Below are 22,602 nucleotides of genomic sequence, written 5' to 3'. Positions count from 1 at the left end.
GGGCACAGGGGAAACATAGAAACATAGAAGATAGGAGCAGGAGTAGGCCATTCGGCCCCTCGAGCCTGCTGCCCCATTTAATGAGATCATGGCTGATCATCCAAACTCAGTACCCTGTCCCTGCCTTCTCCCCATATCCCTTGATCCCTTTAGCCTTAAGAAATATATCCAACTCCTTCTTGAATATATTTAATGAATTGGCCTCGACTGCCTTCTGTGGAAGAGAATTCCACAGGTTCACCACTCTCTGGGTGAAGAAATTCCTCCTCATCTCAGCCCTAAATGGCTTACCCCGTATCCTTAGACTGTGATCCCTGGTTCTGGACTCCCTGGCCATCGGGAACATCCTTCCTGCATCTAGTCTGTCTAGTCCTGTTAGAATTTTATAAGTTTCAATGAGATCCCCTCTCATTCTTCTAAACTCCAGCGAGTATATAAGCCCAATCGACGCAATCTCTCCTCATATGTCATTCCTGCCATCCCAGGTATCAGTCTGGTGAATCTTCGCTGCACTCCCTCCATGGCAAGAACATCCTTCCTCAGATAAGGTGACCAAAACTGCACACAATTCTATATTGATAGAATCCATCCATTGATTAAGTCTGGCTCTCTGGGACTTGAGTGGTCTGTGGTAAACATTTGACTGTCTAGACAATCAGATGTAACGCCCGTAGTTGGCTTGCTTGCTCATATTGCTGCTGGTATACCAGTTCTCAGTTTTTTCACATTCCTCCTCCATGCCCACCCACTCTCTCCCACACCTGCTTTGAGCGCCACTGGGTTTTTTGGGGGCCACTCTTTGCATTTTGAGTCCTGTACAAAGTCTTTTTTTGTGTTGATACACTTAATATATTAAAAAAAAAGCTTGAAGCTGGATTTAATCTGAAGAGGCACCCGAAAAACCAGTAGTGGTCGTCAGAGTGGGTGACAGAAGTGAAAGATGGAATAGCCAAGGGAGAGTTTCTCTGCATTCCAAGGTTTGGAAAGGGAGGAAAAGAAAGAAAAGCAGGCATGAAGTGAATATAAAAGAAGAGCTGAGAGGGGGGATCAGGAGAGCAGAGGTTAATAAGGGACTTGGAGAAGGAGGAAAACAAGAGTGTTCAGGTTAGAATAGAATAAAAAGAAAGAAAAGCAGTAAACAAATTGAATGGTAGACGACGAAGAAGTTGTTCTGGTGATGTGCACAGGATAGGGCATGACTGCCAGCAAGCAGCCACATTTACAGTTTGAGTGTACAGTATGATGGAGGAGCTCTTGCACTGGGAATGGGGCCATGGTGATGCCACCCCTGCAGGGGTAACGGCAGCTTAAGGTGATACCCTGGCCCAGAATGTCACTGCTAACGCTGGCGCTCTTCGTTGGCGTTGGGTTTGGAGTGCAGTGTCCCAAAATGATACATCTGGTCATGGTCCAACGTCCCTACCATTGTGACAGCTGAGTGGCATGGCAGTGTGGCCAGGGATCATGAGAAACTGGGGATGAGGTGCTAAGGCCCTGAGTACTTGAAGCCTTTTTTAACCATGATGATTGCTGTGGGACATTATAATTTTTTTATTGCTTTCCTCCAAGCCAAGTGTCTCTGTCACACTTGGTGATTGTCACTCTTTTTCTTATTTTATTTAAGAGAACTAAACTCTTGTGCCTCCCCCATTTATAAAGAAACACATATTAGATGTTCTCTGCTGTTTTTTTTCCATCCCACACACCATTCTCTGTCATGAGGTCACAGGTGCTCTGCAGTCAGCTACTTGAGGGTACCTTTCTTCAATAGTCCATCGTTCTCTGTAGGGAAATGCCTACCATCTGCTGAATGGTTCTCGAGGAGCACAATTGCCATGGCTAACATGCATAGCTGCTGTAGACGACTAAACTTAAAAGAAAATGTAATGTTGGACTGCGCCTAATCAATCTTGTTTATTTAAAAAAAAAAAAAAAATTCTAGTGAAGAAGTTAGAAAACTTGAGTGGTTCATATAGGAAGAATGTACAAAGTTTTGCAAGAATACAATACTTGTGTCTATGTACAAGATACACTACATTAAAAAAAAGTTACTGCCAAAGTAATTACAGGAGCACCACATGGTTAAAAATAAGCTTTTGTTTTCTGCATTTCAAGTAGATAAATCCTGTATTTTTCGAAGCCACTTAATGAATCTAGTATGACACATCAATTGTATTCTCACAGAACATGAATTTGAAATGTTTGACATTATTGTTGCGAAGGATTTATACCAGTGAAAAGTGAAACCGTTATTTTGCTGCTTTTGTAGCAAATGAATTTTATCTAATCGCCTAAATTTCCTTGGCTTCCACAAAATGTTTCATTCTGATGTACAGATGAATGAAGAAATGCTGTGTCAGGAGTTTGGACGCTTTGGCCCCTTGGCTAGTGTTAAGATTATGTGGCCCAGAACAGAAGAAGAGCGAGCCCGAGAGAGAAATTGCGGATTTGTGGCTTACATGAACAGGAGAGATGCTGAAAGAGCTTTGAAAAATCTAAATGGTGAGAAGTTAGAAAGTGAATTTACTGTTATGTCAAGGCAAAATTGTGTAGAAAGTATAATTATTTTTGAAAACATAACATGTTTTGTGTGCTTATCAAGGTGAAGTGATGGGAAATGGTTAACTTTATCCTACACCTGTGTTCTGCACTAACTGAATGGATTTATACATCTGTGTCTGTCTGCCTCTCTTCCCTCTCCTTGTGGTAAAGCTTTGTCTTCGTCCACCCTTGCTGTGATGTGTCTTTGTCTGCCCCCTCTTTGCACTTGCTCCTGCTGTGTGCCTTATGCTCATTCTGACGTACGCTCTGTGTACCTGGATGGATTTGTTGGGATTGTGATCTGTTAGGTAGCTGATGTATTTGAAGACACGGGTATTGTCGGGCAGAAGATCAGCTGTTTCTGCCAGCAGCTTGTTCTGGATTTGACTGCTTTCATTAATAGAGTTCTCACTCGGTGTGCTCTGTACGGGAAGCAAGAGAGATGTTTCTGTTGGGGCTTCCCCAGCCTACCTTGGAGCAGTCCAACACAGCCGTGCTAAGATTGTGTGCCAGCAACCAATGGAGTGTTAATTTTGTTAGCCAAAGGTATTACATAAGAAGTAGGAGCAGGAGTAGGCCATACGGCCCCTCGGGCCTGCTCCACCATTCAATAGGATCATGGCTGATCCGAACCTAGACTCGCGTCCACTTCCCTGCCCTCTCGCCGTAACCCCTAATTCCCTTATCTGCTAGGAAACTGTCTTATCTCCGTTTTAAATCTATTTAATGTTGCAGCTTCCACAGCTCTCTGGGGTAGGAAATTCCATAGATTTACTACCCTCTGAATAAAGAAGTTTCTCCTCATCTCAGTTTTGAAAGGGCAGCCCCTTATTCTAAGATTATGCCCCCTAGTTCTAGTCTCACCCATCAGTGGAAACATCCTCACCGCATCCACCCGATCAATCCCCCTCACAATCTTATATGTTTCGATAAGATCGCCTCTCATTCTTCTGAACTCCAATGAGTAGAGGCCCAACCTACTCAACCTTTCCTCATATGTCAACCCCCTCATCTCCGGAATCAACCGAGTGAACCTTCTCTGAACCGCCTCGAGAGCAAGTATATCTTTTCTTAAATATGGAAACCAAAACTGCACGCAGTATTCCAGGTGTGGCCTCACCAATACCCTGTATAACTGCAGCAAGACTTCCCTGTTTTTGTACTCCATCCCCCTTGCAATAAAAGCCAAGATCCCATTGGCCTTCCTGATCACCTGCTGCACCTGCATACTAACTTTTTGTGTTTCATGCACCAGGACCCCCAGATCCCTTTGTAATGTAGCACTTTGCAGTTTCTCTCCATTTAGATAATAACTTGCTCTTTGATTTTTTCTGCCAAAGTGCATAACCTCACACTTTCCAACATTATATTGCATCTGCCAAATCTCTGCCCACTCACTTAGCCTGTCTATGTCCTTTTGCAGGTTTTTTATGTCCTCCTCACTCACTGCTTTCCCTCCCATCTTTGTATCGTCGTTATTGAGGGATATGGGGCAAAGGCGGGTATATGGAGTTAGGTCACAGATTAACCATGATCTCATTGACTGGCCGAACAGGCTCGCGGGGCTAAATGGCCTTTCCTGTTCCTATGTGTGGAAAGCTAGCAATCTAAAGCCTCTCGGAGCACCCGCCGCATAGCGTGAATACTTTTCACATCATGTTCCGGATGTATTTGTCACTGATGCTATGGCTTTTAGCTTGCCTACCCGAGTCCATATCTGCGGTTGCAGAGACAAACCAGGAATAGAGGTAAAAACTGAAGGGGCAGAGAAAAGCTATATTACAGATAAGTAAAGGCGTAGGGTGAGGGCAGCAGAAATGGAGAGGAGACTGAAGTGAAAGAGGAAGGAGAGAGACAGACCGAGGTGAAGAAGGTGGAAATGGTAGTTCCAAAAAGCACAATGGGAATGGGCATGGTGTTTAATCAGGATTCTAACTGATTGAAACAATTGAATCGTATGCAGTGGACTCACTAGTTATGACACATAGATGCGTCCACTGATTCTAAAGGCTGGACAACTCCACTGTAACCCATAATGCTGGGGTGGTCCTAGGTGCCAGAGGAAACCTAAAATGGGGTAATACTTTATGTAAAGTAAAAATGGTTGCAAAACATGCAGTGATGGGGAGGCTGACTGCTTACCCAAGGGAGGAAGTGAAAGTACCTCTGACATTCTTACTTCCCAAGAGTTTTAGTGTATTGGCAGAGTTACAAAAACTATTTGCCCTCATTCTTTCTCAACTGCAGGTGCAGGGAGACCATACAAGGGTAGGGGAGAAACACACCTTTTTAAAAAGAGGTTAAACACACCTTCAAAACAAAACAAAAAAATGCTGTCCATCCAGTTTTAGTAGGAAACAGCAATACTGCATCTGTACTTCAATTCACAAAGTTTTTGATTTATTTCAGGGAAGATAATTATGGAATTCGAAATGAAGCTGGGCTGGGGTAAGGCTGTGCCCATTCCGCCTCACCCAATTTATATTCCACCTGCTATGATGGAGTTGACTCTACCACCACCCCCATCTGGGTTACCTTTCAACGCCCAACCACGGGAGAGGCTAAAAAACCCCACAACGCCAGTGATGCCACCGAAAAATCAAGACGACTTTGAAAAGGTAATTTAAAAAGTCTAGGTGAGGAGTCTGTCGGAATAGAAGTCACTGCAGTTGAACTGTGCATTTGTGTATTGTGGTTCTCGTGTAGATTTTTTAATAAGTAAAATAAATTTTAATAAAGAACTGTGATAGGGTTTTGTTAGATATGTCTTCTGTATTGGTTAGCATATGTTTACCAGCGTTTCTTCAGGGATAGAAATCAACTTTTTTTGTTTTTAATGTCTAAACCAAATGCTCTTAATAGTATCAGTTGCTGCTAAATATTTAAAATGAGAGAGTAGTTATTGCAGTTAGGTAGTAACAGCTAAAACCTGTAGACTCACTTAAATATAGTTCTCATACAAGTCTTTACTTCAAGACTTAATTTTTATTTAAACTTCCCCCTTGTCCATTGAAAGGTATAGAAAGAAGAAAGAACGTGCATTTATATAGCACTTCTCTATACTATAAATATTTGTTTAAAAACTGCAAAATAAGAGAATATAAGAATTTAAAGCGGGGATTGAAAGCCTGTTCTTTCCACAGACCATGCACAATTTGCCCTATTATAGATTCTGCCCATAACTCTGAGGGATGTCTGTAAAGTTCCCCTCTACCCAACAAAAGGCAACTGAGCATGCCCCATAACATACACCCTTTATTTTTGATGAGCTGACTTTGAGGTCTCCATAGTCCCAGCAGGATGTTGCTGTGTTAAGTAGTGTTTCTCAAGATTGAAATATATCCTCCAGTGAGGGAGGGCCAATTATTTTAGACCCTTACCTAATCCTCCCATGAGGCAGAAAGCTTGCATTTAGTTTTGTAGTTTTGTTTAAAATCCAAGACTTATTTCCTTCATTTTCCTGTTTTCCCCACCCTGATATCTTCCACCCCTCTACTTTTGCCTCTAAATAGCTGGCAGAGGTTCTCTTCTATCAGCCAGCCTTTTTCATTGAAAAAGCTGTTGCTGACTTCCACAACACAGCTTGATGTGCACCTTTCGTGATGCAAACTGATCTTAGGCATTTTTTTCCTAAAATCTCTTTTTCAAATGGAACGTGCTACTACAGTGTGGTATTCCTATCTCTTGGCCTGGAGTGCAGACATCCAACATAGTTTACCTATTCTGTAGTTGTTGGTAGAAACCCCTTCACTGCAGTGATGGATTAACTTCAGAAATAATGCTTGCCTACTTTTTGTGAGGATGGTTTTGCAGAGGTTGCTGGACAGTAAGCAAAATGCCAATATGGGCAAAAGGAAGGCTACTAGTAACAAACTAGGTTGGGGGGTGGGGCTGGGGCAGGTGGTGGTTAGTTGCTGCAATTTGTGTAGTCGGAGTTTCTTTTACAATTTTTCTCTCAACTCATTTACACATTTTGTCCACAAAGTCTAAAGGCATTTTTGAATTGTGGTAGATAATTTTCACTTTCAAGTTAATATTAATGAGCAGCTTATATCCTATTCCAGGCAATTGATAGGAAGATATATTTTAACGTAGAATTGATCATTTTAAAGTTAAAATGATGTTTCACATTCTTCCAACAAATTCCGTATCTTAAGTAATCTCAAACAGCATCAGAGAGTTGTACAGTAGCTTGAGAAAGTTGTACAGTAGTTTCCAAAAGTTTTGCCTTGTTGGCTTTGTACATTTCTTTAGTATTTTGAATAGCTGTTTAGATATATTTGTCTTTAGACTTGCTTTGTGCATTAGGTCTGGGACAAAGTATAAGATCATTAATTGGGCACTTATATATATTTTAGTGTTGGCCTACATATGAGTTTTTCCATTTCAAATTAATTAGTTTTATGTAAATTGCAATGCTAGATTATACCAAAGGATAACGGTGGGGGGTGGGGAGGGGAGAGAGATGGGATGTGTAAAACGTGACTATTCTCAAGAAGATGTTACCCATACACCTCAATGGTGAGTGGATTACATGTTTCTTGATGTCACAAGTTGAGTTATGGGTACCTCACTGCTTCCAAGTTGCACACTCTACGTTCACATATCAACATGGTACTGTATTAATCTAGATTCATGTGACATGCCTCCTGCCCATCAAAATAACTATCTCGCCATTTATTATTCTTTGGATATGGTGTACAAAATATAAACTACCCCGATGAGCACCAGGAAAGGTTCCCATATTAAACGTTTCTCGTATCCGAGGTTTGTCCTAGCTCTAATTCCATTGCCATAGTCAAGACAAATATCTACAGTTATTTCTATCCCTGCTTTTTCGATAGCACATTTCAGTTGTCTTAAATAGATTTTTTAATTTGATAAGTGATTTATAACAGTATAAATGTTGGCTTCTTGAAGGTTTTTAAAATGCATATTGTATTTATATTTTTGTGTACTTGCTGCTTAAGTTGCCAATACTCATATATCCTATCTTTATTATCTGATGTGACTTCATATACAGACTCTGTCGCACGCCATAGTCAAAGTGGTTATCCCAACAGAAAGGTACACGTTTCTTCATTCATTTTTCATTGCTGCTGATAGTGGAAAGTGTCCCTTGTATAAAATGACTTCTCACATAATTTGTCAATCATGTGCTTTGGGCTAAGTTTCTGGATAGCTGAGCAATGGTTCCCTTGAATGTTTGGGGCGACATTTGTGTGGTAGTTGCTTACAGGTTTGGTAAACACAAGAGAATTCCTGTGTTACAGAGCGCCTCTGTCAGTTTACAGTGTAGCACAGTGTTAAATTGGTATGTTCAATACTTACCCTAAGCTACGTGATGTGGGTACAAAATTCAGCTGCATTTTTGTTGGTTACAGTTTTCCATGCTTATGCCAAATTAGCCGCAATTTAAATTGTTCAGAGACAACACTGGTTTGTCCCTTTTTTGAAATCTTGCTTGTCTGATGCTCTGTTTTAATGTGATACAGTGAAGGTGTGAAATTGAATGAGGTGCTGTACATTTAAGATGTTTTATAAATATTGAGTGTTGTGTGTTTACATAGAGCTGTATGGATTTGGGTTTACCGTGTACCGTCTATAATTGATGTCAATGACAGCAGTTCTATCTGGGTTGGATTAAATTTATCAAGCATTTAGATGCAAAAACCCTGTTTTGGTTTGAAGTTTTGAATATTTAAACCTAAAAGCTTTGTTTTATCTATACTCTTTTCAAGGTGCTTGCAGCTGCTGGTAAATATCACTTAGAAATTTGTTGGGAATTACAAAAAGTGTAACTTTTGTGAGATGACTGCATAATTTTTTTTAAAACTTGCATTTGAGATAATCCAATTGATGGTGTCCGCACTAGCTGGCTGGATTTGCATGTATTTAACCAGAGTAACTTAATCAAGTCAAAATCAAAACCGATGTGGTCACTGGTGCACTCTGACTGTATAGTGATTGGCTGCTACATCAAGTTCATTGGATTGCTGTTTTGATGGGAAATAAAGCAGAATTTGTTAGTTGATAGCTGCACATGTGCTCCTATTTATCACCCATGTTTTAATATTAAGTGTGCAATTGAGTTTAATTTAATTTAGCTGGCTGTGATAGTGGTCAGGACTTTTTTTTGAATTGAGCTTTTAAACTAAAGACGTTACTTCTCGAGCACCTTCAGTAAAATTGTGTTCATTGCATCATGGCCATAGACCATTTGAAAGTATCTCTAACTTCAGTTTAACAGAGATTGGTCTATTATAGCATTTGATCAAAAGTAGATTAGACTGGTTATGGCATTATTTGGCTAACTGAGAAATTAGGTCTATCTGAAATAACTTATCTGTCTTTCGTTAGCTGGGTATGGAGTAAGAGATCTGTAGCTATCTTGAAGTAGGCAAGTGGAAGGCTCAGAGCAGTGATCCATACATTTTCTTGTATTTTGAATGCACCTTTTGTACTGTAATCCCATTGTCTTCAGTGTGTGGGATAAGCAGTATGTGTTTGGTTGGATTTGCCTGTTTTGGGGGGAGGGGTGTCGAAAGGTAGTGCTGAGGAATCTATAATGGGGTTCCCTTGCTCAACTGAACCAGAACTTTGCCTTGCAATGCACATTCATCAAAATTCTTAAGACCATCACCAGAATTTGACCGTGATGGGCACTGATCTTTTAAATAAACTCTTCATGACGTTTGACCTTGGCCGTGGTGAGCAGCACAAGCTGAACTGCCTGTTGCAGCGAGGGACCTGAACAAAGCACCATGGAATGGATTGGGAAAGTATTCAGATTTTGAAGAGTCATTGGTACGATCAGCTTCATTGACTCTAGTTGAATTGTTTTTTTTTTAATCCTTTATTTGTTGGCTACCACGGTTGGGATTTTAGCTTCAGGAAAACAAAATCTGCACAATGTACCTTTTTAACAACTTTCTGTCTAGCTGAAAGATCCTGGTTACATCGGGGAATCCTTCAATCGTTATTGGCCCTAATATATTTATCGCAATTTATGGTCCTGCTGCCATTTTTTTTTTCAATTAAATATGTTTTCAACCGATTTTTGGCCTTTTTACGAATGGAGGAGGATTCTAAGCTCTCCACACATGCACTTGCTCCCTAATGGTGATGTCTTATCCTAAAAATTACTAACTTGAGAAATGTACAGAGGATGCTGGACATTTCTCACTTGATTACAATACTAACCACACAATTTCTGTTTTGTTTTAAAAATGCTGTCCATGAATTCCAAGAATTAAAATCATATACAGTATAGACTTGGTGTGTTCATGGCCAACAAAAATTGGATACTGATCTACAATTAATAAAAAAACCTCAATGAATAAAAATGGTTTGATAAATGTTTATTTATGACCATACTTTTCAGAGCAACTTGGTAGATTGTAGAAAGATGCTTTCGTGTTTAAGTCAACTTGGGCATGGTGTGGTTGGAGTGAGTTTGAACAAAATACTTGCGCTTCTCAAATTACAGCAATTGCTCCTCTCTCTCCCCTTCCCCCCCCCCCCCCCCCAACCTCTCCCCCAAACAAAATCTCCCCTTGCCCCCAACAAAACAAAATCCAGTCAAAATTTCTTCTATCAGATATTTTAGGGAAACTTGTGAGCTTTTAGATTTAATGTTTTTTGCATATTTTTAGAATATTTTCAAAAGGGATGGTTATGGGGAATGTGATGCCAGGGTGAATGAGTTTTGTTATTGAATACTTCAGATCCTATAGGTGCATAAGTGTATTTTTTGAGAAATTGAGTGGGTCTAAGTGACAGTCTTTTGGTGGCCAAAATTAAATGTAGATCAAACTATCTGTTAGACCTTAAGAGTTGGGGATGTAGTTCAAAATATTAGTACCTGGGTACTTTCTAATATTTAAAAAAAAATTAAGACTTGAAAGTGACTGCTGTGGACTGTAACTGTCATTGCACAGGTATGGTTTTAGTGCCACGGGCCTAAACTTGCATTGGTGTTCTTAAGGTAGGTTTATTAACAGTGTGGTATTTATTAACAAACTGTAAGTTTTCTCTGCAGTGTTGTTTTTTGCGAGAAGGGTTTGAATAAGGATATTTCTGTTTAAAATTTTGCAAGTCAGCAGGTGTAAGCAGTAGGTTTAAGTTTAGGTGTCCAGATCAAATGCAATTTGCAACTGTGTAACATGGAGAAACCTAATTAAAAATTCCCGTCAAGTCTTGGGTAATTAATTTTATATGCATTCTCAAATTGGTCATTTCCAAGGGTGGTAAGCCATTTTAGCTTGCAAAGAAAAAAGGCTTTTTGCTTACTGGCATAGTTCCCATCAAAACTCAGTACTTTATGTATCTGAACGATTCCTAATAACTAAAGGACAAGGTGGCTATGGGATAAGTACTTTTAATATAAAGTACTTAACCTTTTAATTCTATTTCTTTTCCCCCACCGCACAACTAATCCCCATTATTTTCAATTATCTGCATGGCTGTTTTGCTACCCAGCCTATTAGTTATGCATGTAACTAAGTAAACAAAAAAGTAATTTGTTTTTTGACGTTTACAATGTTGCGATTGCTGGCAAGAAGTTTACATTCTCGTCGTGCAATTGATTGTAGTGCTGTGTAATGGGGATTCCCAGTGACGAGCTGCAATGATGTCAACAAGCTGTCTAAGCAGCCAATCACATTGAAGAATTCTCAGACAGCAAACCAGAAAATAAAAAGCAGCTTTTATCCTCACTTTTTTAAAATGTTGAGCGTGAAATAAAGTGGTAAATCCTGAAGTTACGTTCAGTTTCAGAGGGGTAATGTCGGCGAATTGTGTCTTGGAATGCTTTAGGAGTCCCACAGTGGTAGAATGTGGATTCGCATCTTCTAACCCCACATGCTAAATTCCAAATCTTGCTGATGGTGGTGGTGGGGTGGGGGAAAGCAGCAGTAAGTGGAGTCTCGGGACTCTGTGTGCAGGGTGGGAAATTGGTGGGAGAATCCCGTCAAGCCGATGGTGCTTGTAAGATTCTCTCAAAGTGTCGGCCAGTATTGATAAGAGACCTTGGAGTCGATTCTCTAAACATCTCAGCTTGGGAATGTTATGGGGCAGGGGCTAAAAGAGAAGGGACTAAAAAATATTAGGAAGTGGTTGAAAAATAGTTTATTTGCAAATAATTAGTTTAGGATTCCTTTGTTTTGCATATAAATGTATGTGAAAGGGGGTGCAAAGAATGTGATGTTGTCTGAGGTGAGGATAATTTTCTCTTGAAGCATGTAACCATTCCCATTGTAAACCGATGTCTCCAGAAACCCCCACCTTGCGTAGAGAATTTTTTTTTTTTTTTTTTTTTAATTATCACCCCAAAAAGGAGGTGGTTCTTTACATTTAGTGTATTGGCCTGTGCAGTTACCTTTTTGAATTGACAGGAATGAACCAATTTTGTAATGTTGGACTCATTTTTGTTTGTGTTGCAAACTTTTGGTGATATTTGAATTTCCATTTCCACTGTTCCTGACTAGATTCACAATTATTGAATCTGCTTGACTGTTTTGCTGCCCAGCTTGATAGTTATGCATGTAATTAAGTAAACAAAAAAAGTTATTTTTTTGACATTTACAAATAACATTGCTGCAATATATAAAGGGGCCGCAAAGGGATATCGACTGGTTAAGTGAGTGGGCAGGAACGTGGCAGATGGAATATAATGTGGAGAAATGTGAAGTTATCCACTTTGGTAGGAAAAATAAAAAAGCAGAATATTTTATAAATGGTGATGGACTGGGAATTGTTGGTATTCAGAGGGACCTGGATGTTCTTGTACATGAATCACAGAAAGTTAACATGCAGGTACAGCAAGCAGTTGGGAAAGCAAATGGTCTGTTAGCCTTTATTACAAAGGGATTAGAGTACAAGAGTAAAGAAGTCTTACTACAATTATATATGGGCTTGGTGAGACCGCACCTGGAGTATTGTGTACAGTTTTGGTCTCCTTACCTAAGGAAGGATATACTTGCCTTAGAAGGAGTGCAACGAAGGTTCACGAGATTAATTCCTGGGATGGGGGATTGTCCTACCTCGAGGAGAGATTGAGTAGACTAGGCCTATATTCTCTAGAGTTTAGAAGAATGAGAGATGATCTCATTGAAACATGAAATTCTTAAGGGGCTTGACGGGGTAGATACTGGGAGAAATAAAAATAGAAAATGCTGGAAATACTCAGCAGGTCAGGTAGCATCTGTGGAGAGAGAAACCGTTAATGTTCCAGGTTGATGACCCTGTGTCAGAACTGGGAAAAGTTAGAGATGTAACAGATTTTAAGTAAGTGCAGGGGCAGGCAAAGGGGGGAGGGGAAGGAAAGAACAAAAGGGAAGGTCTGTGATAGGGTGGAAGGCAGGAGTGATTAAATGACAAAAGGGATGATGGTGCAAGGCAAAAGGAGATGGTAATGGGACAAGAAAAGAAACAAAAGATGACTCTAGAAGAGGTGTAAATGGGAATGGCAGAATCATCAACAGCTGCCATGTGAAAAAATAGGGGCAAAGGTTATGGTCTGAAATTGTTGAACTCAATGTTGAGTCCAGAAGGCTGTGAAGTGCCTAATAGGAAGATGAGGTGCTGTTCCTCGAGCTTACGTTGAGCTTCGTTGGAACAGTGTAAGAGACTGAGGTCAGCGTGGGAGTGGAGCAGAGAATTCAAGTGACAGCGACCGGAAGCGCGGGGTCACGCTTGCGGACTGAACGGAGATGTTCCGCAAAATAGCCAGCCAATTTGCATTTGGTCTCTCCAATGAAGAGGAGACCACATCGTGAGCAGCGAATACAGTATACTAAATTGCAAGAAGGTTCTTTTTATTTAAAATTTTATTTCAGATTTCCAGCATCTGCAGTATTTTGCTTTTTGTATTATGTGCTGGGAAGATGTTTCTCCCTGGCTGGGAAGTCGGGAACTAGTCGTCATAGTCTCAGGATAAGGGTTGGCTATTTAGGACTGAGATGAGGAGAAATTTCTTCACTCTGAGGATTGTGAATCTTTGGAATTCTCTACCCCAGGGGGCTGTGGATGCTCAGTCGTTGAGTATATTCAAGACAGAGATCGATAGATTTTTGGATACTAAGGGATTTGGGGATAGTGTGGGAAGGTGAAGTTGACGTAGAAGTTCAGCCATGATCTTATTGAATGGTCTACTCCTGCTCCTATTTCTTATGTTAGGATATGGCAATTTAATTTTTGTTCCAACGTTAATAACAAAAATGGTTCCACTGTGGTTTTTCTTTTTTTTAAATAAAAGATGAAGTTTAATTCTACTTTCTCATGGGCCTCCCCAGTTTTGGATGGCAAAGGTGTCAGAAGCCACCCAGCTATGGGCTCATTCAGCAAGTGTAGTCAATTGATTCAGCCGGGGCTGATCCTGCAGCAGTTTTCATTTTTATTTTGGTTCAGCATAGACTGAGTTCTGCTATATACTTGGCTGGTGGTGAACTATACAATGTCTTGACTGCCCTAGCTTGAGGTACTGGATACAGAGATGTGCTAACCCCCCTTAACCGAGCCTACAACTGGCACCAACTGAGTAGATTCACAAAACATTCTTTATCAAAATGAGACACTTCGGGTTGGGCATAAACAGGAATTGTAGTCCTACCAGGTACTTTTTAGTTAAAAATATATATTTAGCAGTGGAATAATTGAAGGGGGAAGGGAGTACTTTGCATTGAGTATGCAGTAAATATCAAATTTCCTCATAAATTGCACTAATGAGGTGATATGAGATTGTTTTTTGAGGGGAGTATCGAGTATGGTATGGCAGATTTAAATCCTCCAATTTTTTTTTTGTAAGTATATTTACCGCATACCTTTTGCAGTATAGTAGCCTGGTACCTCAAGTGGTAGGTGTTCTACTCTGGAGTTTGCAACAATGAGTCCTTGGTCTTTCACTGTTGTGACTTTTTCCCTCAGTGAGCTCTGAGAGCCACCAGGTAGACTGATGCCTCCATAATACCTCTGGGATCCTGCTGAATTACAAACCCAGCTGTGTGATCATTGAACAGTGTTGCAGGCAACTGGAAAGCAAATTCCCCATTCCACTAGTAGAAAGATGAGAGGTAATAAGTGGCACTGTCAGCATGGGGGCAGGTGGCAGTGGTGGTTATTTTTTACCCTGTTTCCATTGCCCCAGTCTTGCAGGCTTTTGTACACCCTAAACTTTAGCGAGTACATAGGATATTCGGCCCAACATTTATGCCGACATTTATGCTCCACTTGAGCCTCCTCCCGTCTTTCCTCATCAAACTCTTATCAGCGTGACCCTCTAGTCCCTTCTCCCTCATATCTAACTGCCTCCCCTTAAATGCATCTATACTATTCACTTCAACCACTCCCTGTAGTAGCGAGTTCCACATTCTCACCACTCTGGGTAAAAAAGTTTCTTCTGAATTCCCTATTTAATTTCTTGGTGACTATCTTATATTGATGGCCTCTAGTTTTGCTCTTCCCCACAAGTGGAAACCTTCTTTCTGTATCCACTCTATCAAAACCTTTCATGATTTTAAATACCTCTGTTAGGTCACCCCCCCCCCCCCCCCCAGCCTTCTCTTTTCAAGAGAAAAAGAGACCCAGCCTATTCTTCCTTTCCTGATGGGTATACCGTCGCATTTCTGGTATCATCCTTGTAAATCTTCTCTGCACCCTCTCCAGTGCCTCTGTATCCTTTTTTATAATATAGCGACCAGAACTGCACACAGTACTCCAAGTGTGGACTAACCAAGGTTCGATACAGGTTTAGCATAACTTCACCTCTTTTCAATTCTATCCCTCTAGAAATAAACCCTAGTGCTTGGTTTGTTTTTTTATGGCCTTGTTAACCTGTGTCGATACTTTGTGATTTATGTATTTCTACTCCCGAGATCCCTTTGCTCTTCTACCCCATTTAAATTCTTATTTTCCAAGTAATATGTGACATCCCTATTTTTCTTACCAAAATGTACGACCTCGCATTTATCTGTGTTGAATTTCATTTGCCAATTATGTGCCCATTCTGCAAGTTTATTAATGTCATCTTGTAATTTGTTGCAGTCTTCCTCAGTATTGATTATCTCCCACCCCACCCCCAAATTTGGTGTCGTCTGCAAATTTAGAAATTGTGTTTTTGATTCCAAAGTCTAAATTGTTAATTAAAATTGTGAACAACAGTGGTCCCAGCACTGATCCTTGTGGAACACCACTTCCCACCTTCTGCCACTCTGAATAACTACCCTTTACCCCTACTCTCTGCTTTCTGTCTTGAAGCCAGCTAGCTATCTAATCTGCTACTTGTCCCCGACTCCGCATTCCCTGACCTTATTCATTAGTCTATTATATGTTACCTTATTGAAGGACTTTTGAAAATCTAGATAAATTACATCTACGGCATTACCCTTGTCTATTCTCTGTTACCTCTTCAGAATCTTCAGTGAGGTTAGTCAAGCAAGACTTTCCCTTTTGAAACCCATGATGACTATTTAGTATATTTTTGGTTTCTAGCTGTTCTTCCATTTTCTCCTTTAGTAGGGATTCCATTAGTTTTCCTACCACTGATGTTCAGCTAACTGGTCTACAGTTCCTGGACATGTTCTGTCTCGCTTATTAAATATAGGTATTACGTTAGCTATCTGCCAGTCCTCTGGCACTACACCTTTTTCTAACGAATTACTAAAAATGTGTAGTAATGCCTCTGCTATCTCTTCCCCAGATTCTTCTAAAATGCGCAGATATAATTCGTCCGGACCAGGGGTTTTATCCTGAGTTTCATTAGTTTATTTAATATATCTCCTCGTTTTATTTTAAATGCAGTTATCTCATTACTAATCTCATCATCCGATGTCATCTACCTGTTCTATCTCCCTGGTAAATTATGAAGCAAAGTAATTATTTAATATCTCAGGGTTCTCTATTACTGCCTGTAGTATTATCCTGTCCATCCCTTAGTAGCTTTATTCCCATCCCGACCGACCTTTTTTTATTTGTGCCTGTAAAATATTTTACTATTTTGTTTTACCTTCCTTGATAATTTAATTTAATAGTCCTTCTTTGTCTTCCTAATTGTTTCTTTGACTTCTCTCCTAATCTCTTTGTATTCTCCCTTATCATGCTCTCCCCTGCTGTCCATGTACATAATGTATGCCTCTTTCCTTACCCTCAATTTTTCCCTTATGGCTTTATTCATCCACGGTGTCTCATTAGTATTTAGCTTGTTCTTGTTTTTTAACGTTTACATTTGTGTAAGTGAGCAGGAGCTTCCATTTTATAGATTTCTCCAGTGCTAGACCATGCCTGCCATCTCCAAGATAGGACATAATCTTCTGACATCACCAATGCTTGCTAACCTGTCGGCATGGAGTTTGGTATTTTTTTAGATATGTAGGCTGTTCAGAGCTGATGCCGAATGTCTTTGTGCTGAAATTTGCTGCTCTATAGTATAAAGAAGTTCAATCAGTACATAAAATAATTAAATTAGTTCTGAAAAGCCCACTTTATAAAAAAAAAAAAAAAAAAAAAAATTAAATTCTAGTAGTCTTTAAACTTTGCTTTTGGACCGAAGTAGCTCTTGGTTGTGTCAGTGATGGTATCTCCTTTCTTGAAATTGGTGATCACAGTTCAGACTAATCTGTAATTGGGAGATCCTCCTGCCTGTAAGAATGAACTTCAAATTATGCTTGCTCAGTGGTTCAAGGAGTACTTTACATGGGATTATGCCCACTAGCTGCCTGCTTTTAAATAAACCAGCCTTCAGTGTTTGATACATGTTTGAAAATTGATTGACTTTGGAATGCACGGAGTACAATATGTTGCAACTCAAGTATTGACTAGCTGGTTGCTTCAATTACGCATTTAACCTGAATAGCAGCTATAATTATTTTTAAAATTACAGCATTTTATCCTACAATGAGGGGACAATTTTTCCTGTAACTGTAGAGTAGTCATAGAATGTTGGGTGGGGTGGATAGAACAAATTTCTTCATACAAGTTCTTAAAACATGGACTGTTTCGGCGCAAGTAGCAACTGAGGTAGACACAGTTATGTTTAAAAGGGAAGTATTTGAATAGGAAGACTATAAAAGGATACGTGGAAAGGCAAGGAAATTGTGAAAGAGTAGATAGCTCCAGTTGAAGAACTGGCTTAGGCATGATGAGGTTGAATGGCCTCCTTTTATGTGCTCTAATTTCTGTGAATTAAAAAAAGTAAACCCATGACGATGCTGCAGTGCTAGTGATGGAATAGCTTTATATTTGGTATTGATGGTTGTTAGCTATAATAAGTGATCAAATTAAGATACAAACTAAAATATTAGTGAGGCACCAACAATTAAACTTCGATGGGTTTTCTCTCCCAATGGTGTCCCCGGACTGTAATCAAGCTTGCAGAATATGCATTGCTTCGGTCTCCAGGACCATACATTGGTGTCATTCATTTCTATAAAGGTTACAGAAGTATGATCAGTAACTGCCTGTCTAAAATTGGTTCAACACCTGACCTTGCAAGAAGCCAGTTGGTGATCAGATAGATTAGTGCTGACCAATTGGATTGTTGGAATGCCAATTTATGGTGGGCGGTTACTGATATTTAAACCGCCGTTATAACTGCAAATAAAAACTTCTTCTGAAAAATGTCAGAATAGTACAAGACGAGCTAATATTGTTAAATCAACCATCGCTAATGTAAAACTCCACTAACAAAATACCAGAGTAATTGCAGTTGAATGATGTTTATTTAATGTTAGATTGACCATAGACAAAGACCCCCTTCTCCATACTGTTGAACAGTAAAATCAAATCAACTTGAATGATGTGATCACATATATACACTTTTTTTAAACTTCCATTCTACAAATGTCATTTATTATAGATGCTGCAAACTGTTCAGTACTCTGGTTTCAGAACGTTGTTTCAGTTTTAAAACTTGCCTTATAGGAGCATTATCATGCTGTTTTTTGTGTATATGTGTTTTTTTTTTAATCTGTTGCATCTTTTACTTGCCGTCAAAGCCTGGAAAGTAATGCATACAAGTGTAATTTTCTTGAACCAAACTATTAGTTACTTTAACTGTAGCATATGTTAAACATCATTCCATCAACTTTTCTGTTCAATATGTTCTGGAAATGTGAATGCCTGTTGATATTAAAACCCTTCATCCAAGGCACCATTAATTGGAATGCTTGCAAAAATACTTAAATTTAACTTTTATTGACTAGAAAGATACTTGATAAAAATAGTATATTTAGTTTCACCACTATGACTGGTAAAATCTTTAGAGTAACTATGGAAGTTACTTGGCCAGAATATAGTTTACAACTATTAGGTTTCAAGAACAAAATCTGAGGGTGGACCAGAAACATTTCTGCTTTGCAAATGAAAACACTGGGTTTTTGTATTGAACAGAATCTAGCCATTTTGCTTCCCAGTTGGTTACCAAAACCAATTAAGATGCTGCTTAGATTACTAAGCTTGTTAATGAAAAGTACCTGCCTGCTGTGTTTTGGAAAAGCATTTATTATATAGATTCGTTCTTTAGCTTGTTAAAATGGATGGATTTGTGAATGGATTATCTTGATTTTGTTTTGTTTAGAAACTTGCTGTGTGTTATTCATCGGATGATCGAATTTGTGGTGCGTGAAGGACCTATGTTCGAAGCCATGATTATGAACAGAGAAATTAGCAACCCCATGTTCAGGTTTTTATTTAATTCAGTATCCATGAATTATTATCATTTGCTTAACAATAATCATATTCAGTAATTTTAAAAAAACAATTTTTTTTAAATCAACTTTAGCATGCAGAAAGTTTGTAAGAAATAATATTGTATTTTTCAGATTCCTTTTTGAGAATCAAAGCCCAGCCCATGTTTATTACAGATGGAAATTGTATTCGATACTACAGGTATATTAGTTTAATAGTTGCAAAATATTTAATATTTACAAATGAAGATTCCACCATGCTAATCTGTATGAATACTACTTGTTTGACAGGGGGATTCGCCAACCAAGTGGCGAACTGTGGATTTCCGCATGTTCAAGAATGGATCATTTTGGCGACCACCACCTCTAAACCCGTATCTACAAGAAATATCAGAAGAAACCGAGTCACGTGTTGAGGAGAATGTGAAGAAGGGGCAGCTGAAAGAAGAGTGAGTTATATAAGTGTCTCTGCATGTTTAATAGTGTTATGAGAAACCTTTTTCTGGTTTATTTACAATGTTAGAGTAGTGATAATGGGGGACTTCAAATATCCTAATATAGACTGGGATAGTAGTAGTGTAAAGGGCAGAGGGGGGGGGGGGGGAAGAATTTCTGAAGTGTTCAGGAGAACTTTCTTGATCAGTGCGTTTCCGGCCTAACAAGGAAGGAGGCATTGCTGGATCTGGTTCTGGGGTATGAGGTGGGTCAGGTGGAACAAGTGTCAGCAGGGGAACATTTAGGGAACATAGTAGAGGAAACTTCGTGATATTCGGGACCGGCGTGATGCCGATCTATGAAAACTTCCGGACAGACCAGCGCTAATGTTGAAGGATACAGAGGTTTTCATCTCCGTATCTGACAACAAACACTGTTGCTTAGCAACAGCTTGTAAACAGTCGGCCTGTGCCTTGGAAGCGTCTCTGTAGCTTAGCAACAGCTTCAGAGAGGCTTTCCAGAGACTGACTGACTGTTTTTATAAAAAAAAAAAAAATGCTAGGAGAAGAAAAAAAAAGAAAAAAAACCTAACAAAACGGCTGCTGATTTCTGCCGTTAGATCAAGGTTTCCGGACATACAACCTCCGGATAAACCAAAGTTTCCTGTATCATAAGGTTTAGATTAGCTATGGAAAAGGGCAAGGAGCAATCTAGAGTAAAAATACTTTAATTGGAGGAGGGCCAATTTCAGTGGGTTGAGAATGGACCTGGCCTGGGTATATTGGAATCAAAGATTGGCAGGCAAAACTAATCAAACAATTGGCTGCCTTTAAAGGGGAGATGGTTCAGGTACAGTCGAGATACATTCCCACGAGGGGGAAAGGTAGAGCAACCAAAGCTAGAGCTCCCTGGATGACGAAAGAGATAGAGAGTAAGATGAAGCAGAAAAACGGTATGACAGATGTCGGGTTGAGAATACAAGTGAGAATCAGGCTGAATATAGACAGTTCAGAGGGGAAGTGGAAAAAGGAAATGAGGGGCAAACAGAGAGAATGAGAATAGACTGGCAGCTAACCTAAAAGGGAATCCAAAAGTCTTCTATAGGCATATAAATAGTAAACGGGTAGTAAGAGAAGGGTTGGGGTCGATTTAGGGACCAAAAAGCAGGTCTACGCATGGAGAATGAGGTACTAAATTAGTACTTTGCATCTGTCTTTACCAAGGAAGAAGATGCTGCCAAAGTTGTAGTGAAAGGAGGGAAGAGAGAAATGGGGAACTACAGACCAGTTAGCCTGACATCACTAGTAGGGGAAATGCTAGAATCTATTCACAGAATCACAGAAACCCCAAAGTGCAGATAGAGGCCATTTCGGCCCATCGAGCCTGCACCGACACATATCCCACCCGATCCCCATAACCCCTACACCAACACATATCCCACCCTATCCCCGCAACCCCACGCATTTAATTCCCCTAACACCAAGGGTCAATTTATCATAGCCAATCAACCTAACCTGCACATCTTTGGACTGTGGGAGGAAACCGGAGCACCCGGAGTAAACCCGTGCAAACTCCACACAGACAGTCGCCGGATTCGAACCTGGGTCCCTGGTGCTGTGAGGCAACAGTGCTAACCACTATGCCACCGTGCTGCTATTAATAAGGACGTGGCAACAGGGCACTTAAAAATAATAAGATTGGGCAGAGTGAACACAGATTTATGAAAGGGAAATCATGTTTGACTAATCTGTTAGTTTTTTGAAGTTGTAACTAGCAGAATAGATAAGGGGGGACCAGTGGATGTGGTGTATTTGGATTTTCAGAAGGCATTCGATAAGGTGCCACACAAGGGGTTATTAAACAAAATTAGGGCTCGTGGGATTGGGGGTAATACACTAGCATGGATTGAGGATTGGTTAACGGACAGAAAACAGAGTAGGAATAAACGGGTCATTTTTGGGTTGGCAGGCTGTAACTATTGTGTTACCACAAAGATCAGTGCTTGGGCCTCAGCTATTCACAATCTATATCAATGATTTGGTTGAGGGGGCCAAATGTAATATATCCAATTTTGTTGTTGATACAAAGCTTGGTGGGAATGTAAGTTGTGAGGAGGATACAAAGAGGCTTCATCAAGGGGATATAAACAGGCTAAGTGAGTGGGCAAGAACATGGCAAATGGAATATAATGTGGGGAAATGTGAAGTTATCCACTTTGGTAGGAAAAATAGAAAAGCAGTGTATTTTTTAAATGGTGAGAGATTGGGAAATGTTGGTGTTCAGAGGGACCTGGGTGTCCTTGTACACGAATCACTGAAAGCTAACGTGCAGGTACAGCAAGCAATTAGGAAAGCAAATGGTATGTTGACCTTTATTACAAGAGGATTTGAGTATAAGAGTAAAGGGCCTAGAAATTCGGTTGGTTGCGCCAGCGATTAGCGCTTAAAGAGCCCGAGATTTGGGGCGTTACCCAATATTCGGACGTGCGCAGTGATGCTAGCGCATCCGGCCATATTGAGTAGCCTGGTCGCGCCGGCGCTAAGTCTTTGCGGCCGCTTGCGGGCGCAGCCAGATAATGACGTCATTTCATTGTGCAACGCCTTTTTGGCGCCCCATACTGGAAATTCAGTGGCGCCCCCCTCCGTTCCGCCTGGCACTATTGGTGACAGTTGGCTGGAACGTTACCAGGTCCTTCTCGGACTCGGGGGGCACTCTTTAAAGGGGACAGCACTAGTATAAAACCGGCAGCCATTTGGCTTGGCCATACTGCTCGCTGCTGGAGAGAGTTGCAGACCTTCAGTGGCACAGACTTGTTCTTATTGAGCCAGAGGAGCCTTGGGACCTTCAACCCTGTCCAGAACAGTTGGGTCCAGAACAGTTGGATCCAGAAAGCTGACTGCGTCTTACTCGTCGGCCAGAATAATGGGAGCTGCTTTGGAGGGGAACG

At 40.2% G+C, this 22,602-nt stretch overlaps 1 protein-coding gene across 7 annotated transcripts in view; it reads left to right on the top strand.

The window, feature by feature from the left end:
* u2surp (U2 snRNP-associated SURP domain containing) overlaps positions 1-22,602 on the top strand; it is a 99,084-nt gene that overhangs the window by 44,299 nt on the left and 32,183 nt on the right. For 6 of the 7 annotated variants that reach the window (XM_085989877.1, XM_085989875.1, XM_085989874.1 and 3 more), the window contains 6 exons: positions 2,337-2,502; positions 4,951-5,159; positions 7,565-7,608; positions 19,112-19,216; positions 19,356-19,422; positions 19,512-19,669. In XM_085989877.1, the coding sequence (XP_085846003.1) occupies positions 2,337-2,502; positions 4,951-5,159; positions 7,565-7,608; positions 19,112-19,216; positions 19,356-19,422; positions 19,512-19,669 (749 nt within the window). Of the gene's footprint in view, positions 1-2,336; positions 2,503-4,950; positions 5,160-7,564; positions 7,609-19,111; positions 19,217-19,355; positions 19,423-19,511; positions 19,670-22,602 lie in introns of those variants that run through there. The other variant, XM_085989878.1, reaches the window with a different exon arrangement.

This window comes from Somniosus microcephalus, chromosome 6 (genome assembly GCF_052327205.1).
Source record: "Somniosus microcephalus isolate GS21.2 chromosome 6, FLI_Smic_1.0, whole genome shotgun sequence".
Lineage (NCBI taxonomy): Eukaryota > Metazoa > Chordata > Chondrichthyes > Squaliformes > Somniosidae > Somniosus > Somniosus microcephalus.
This window is presented reverse-complemented; position numbering and strand designations above follow the sequence as displayed.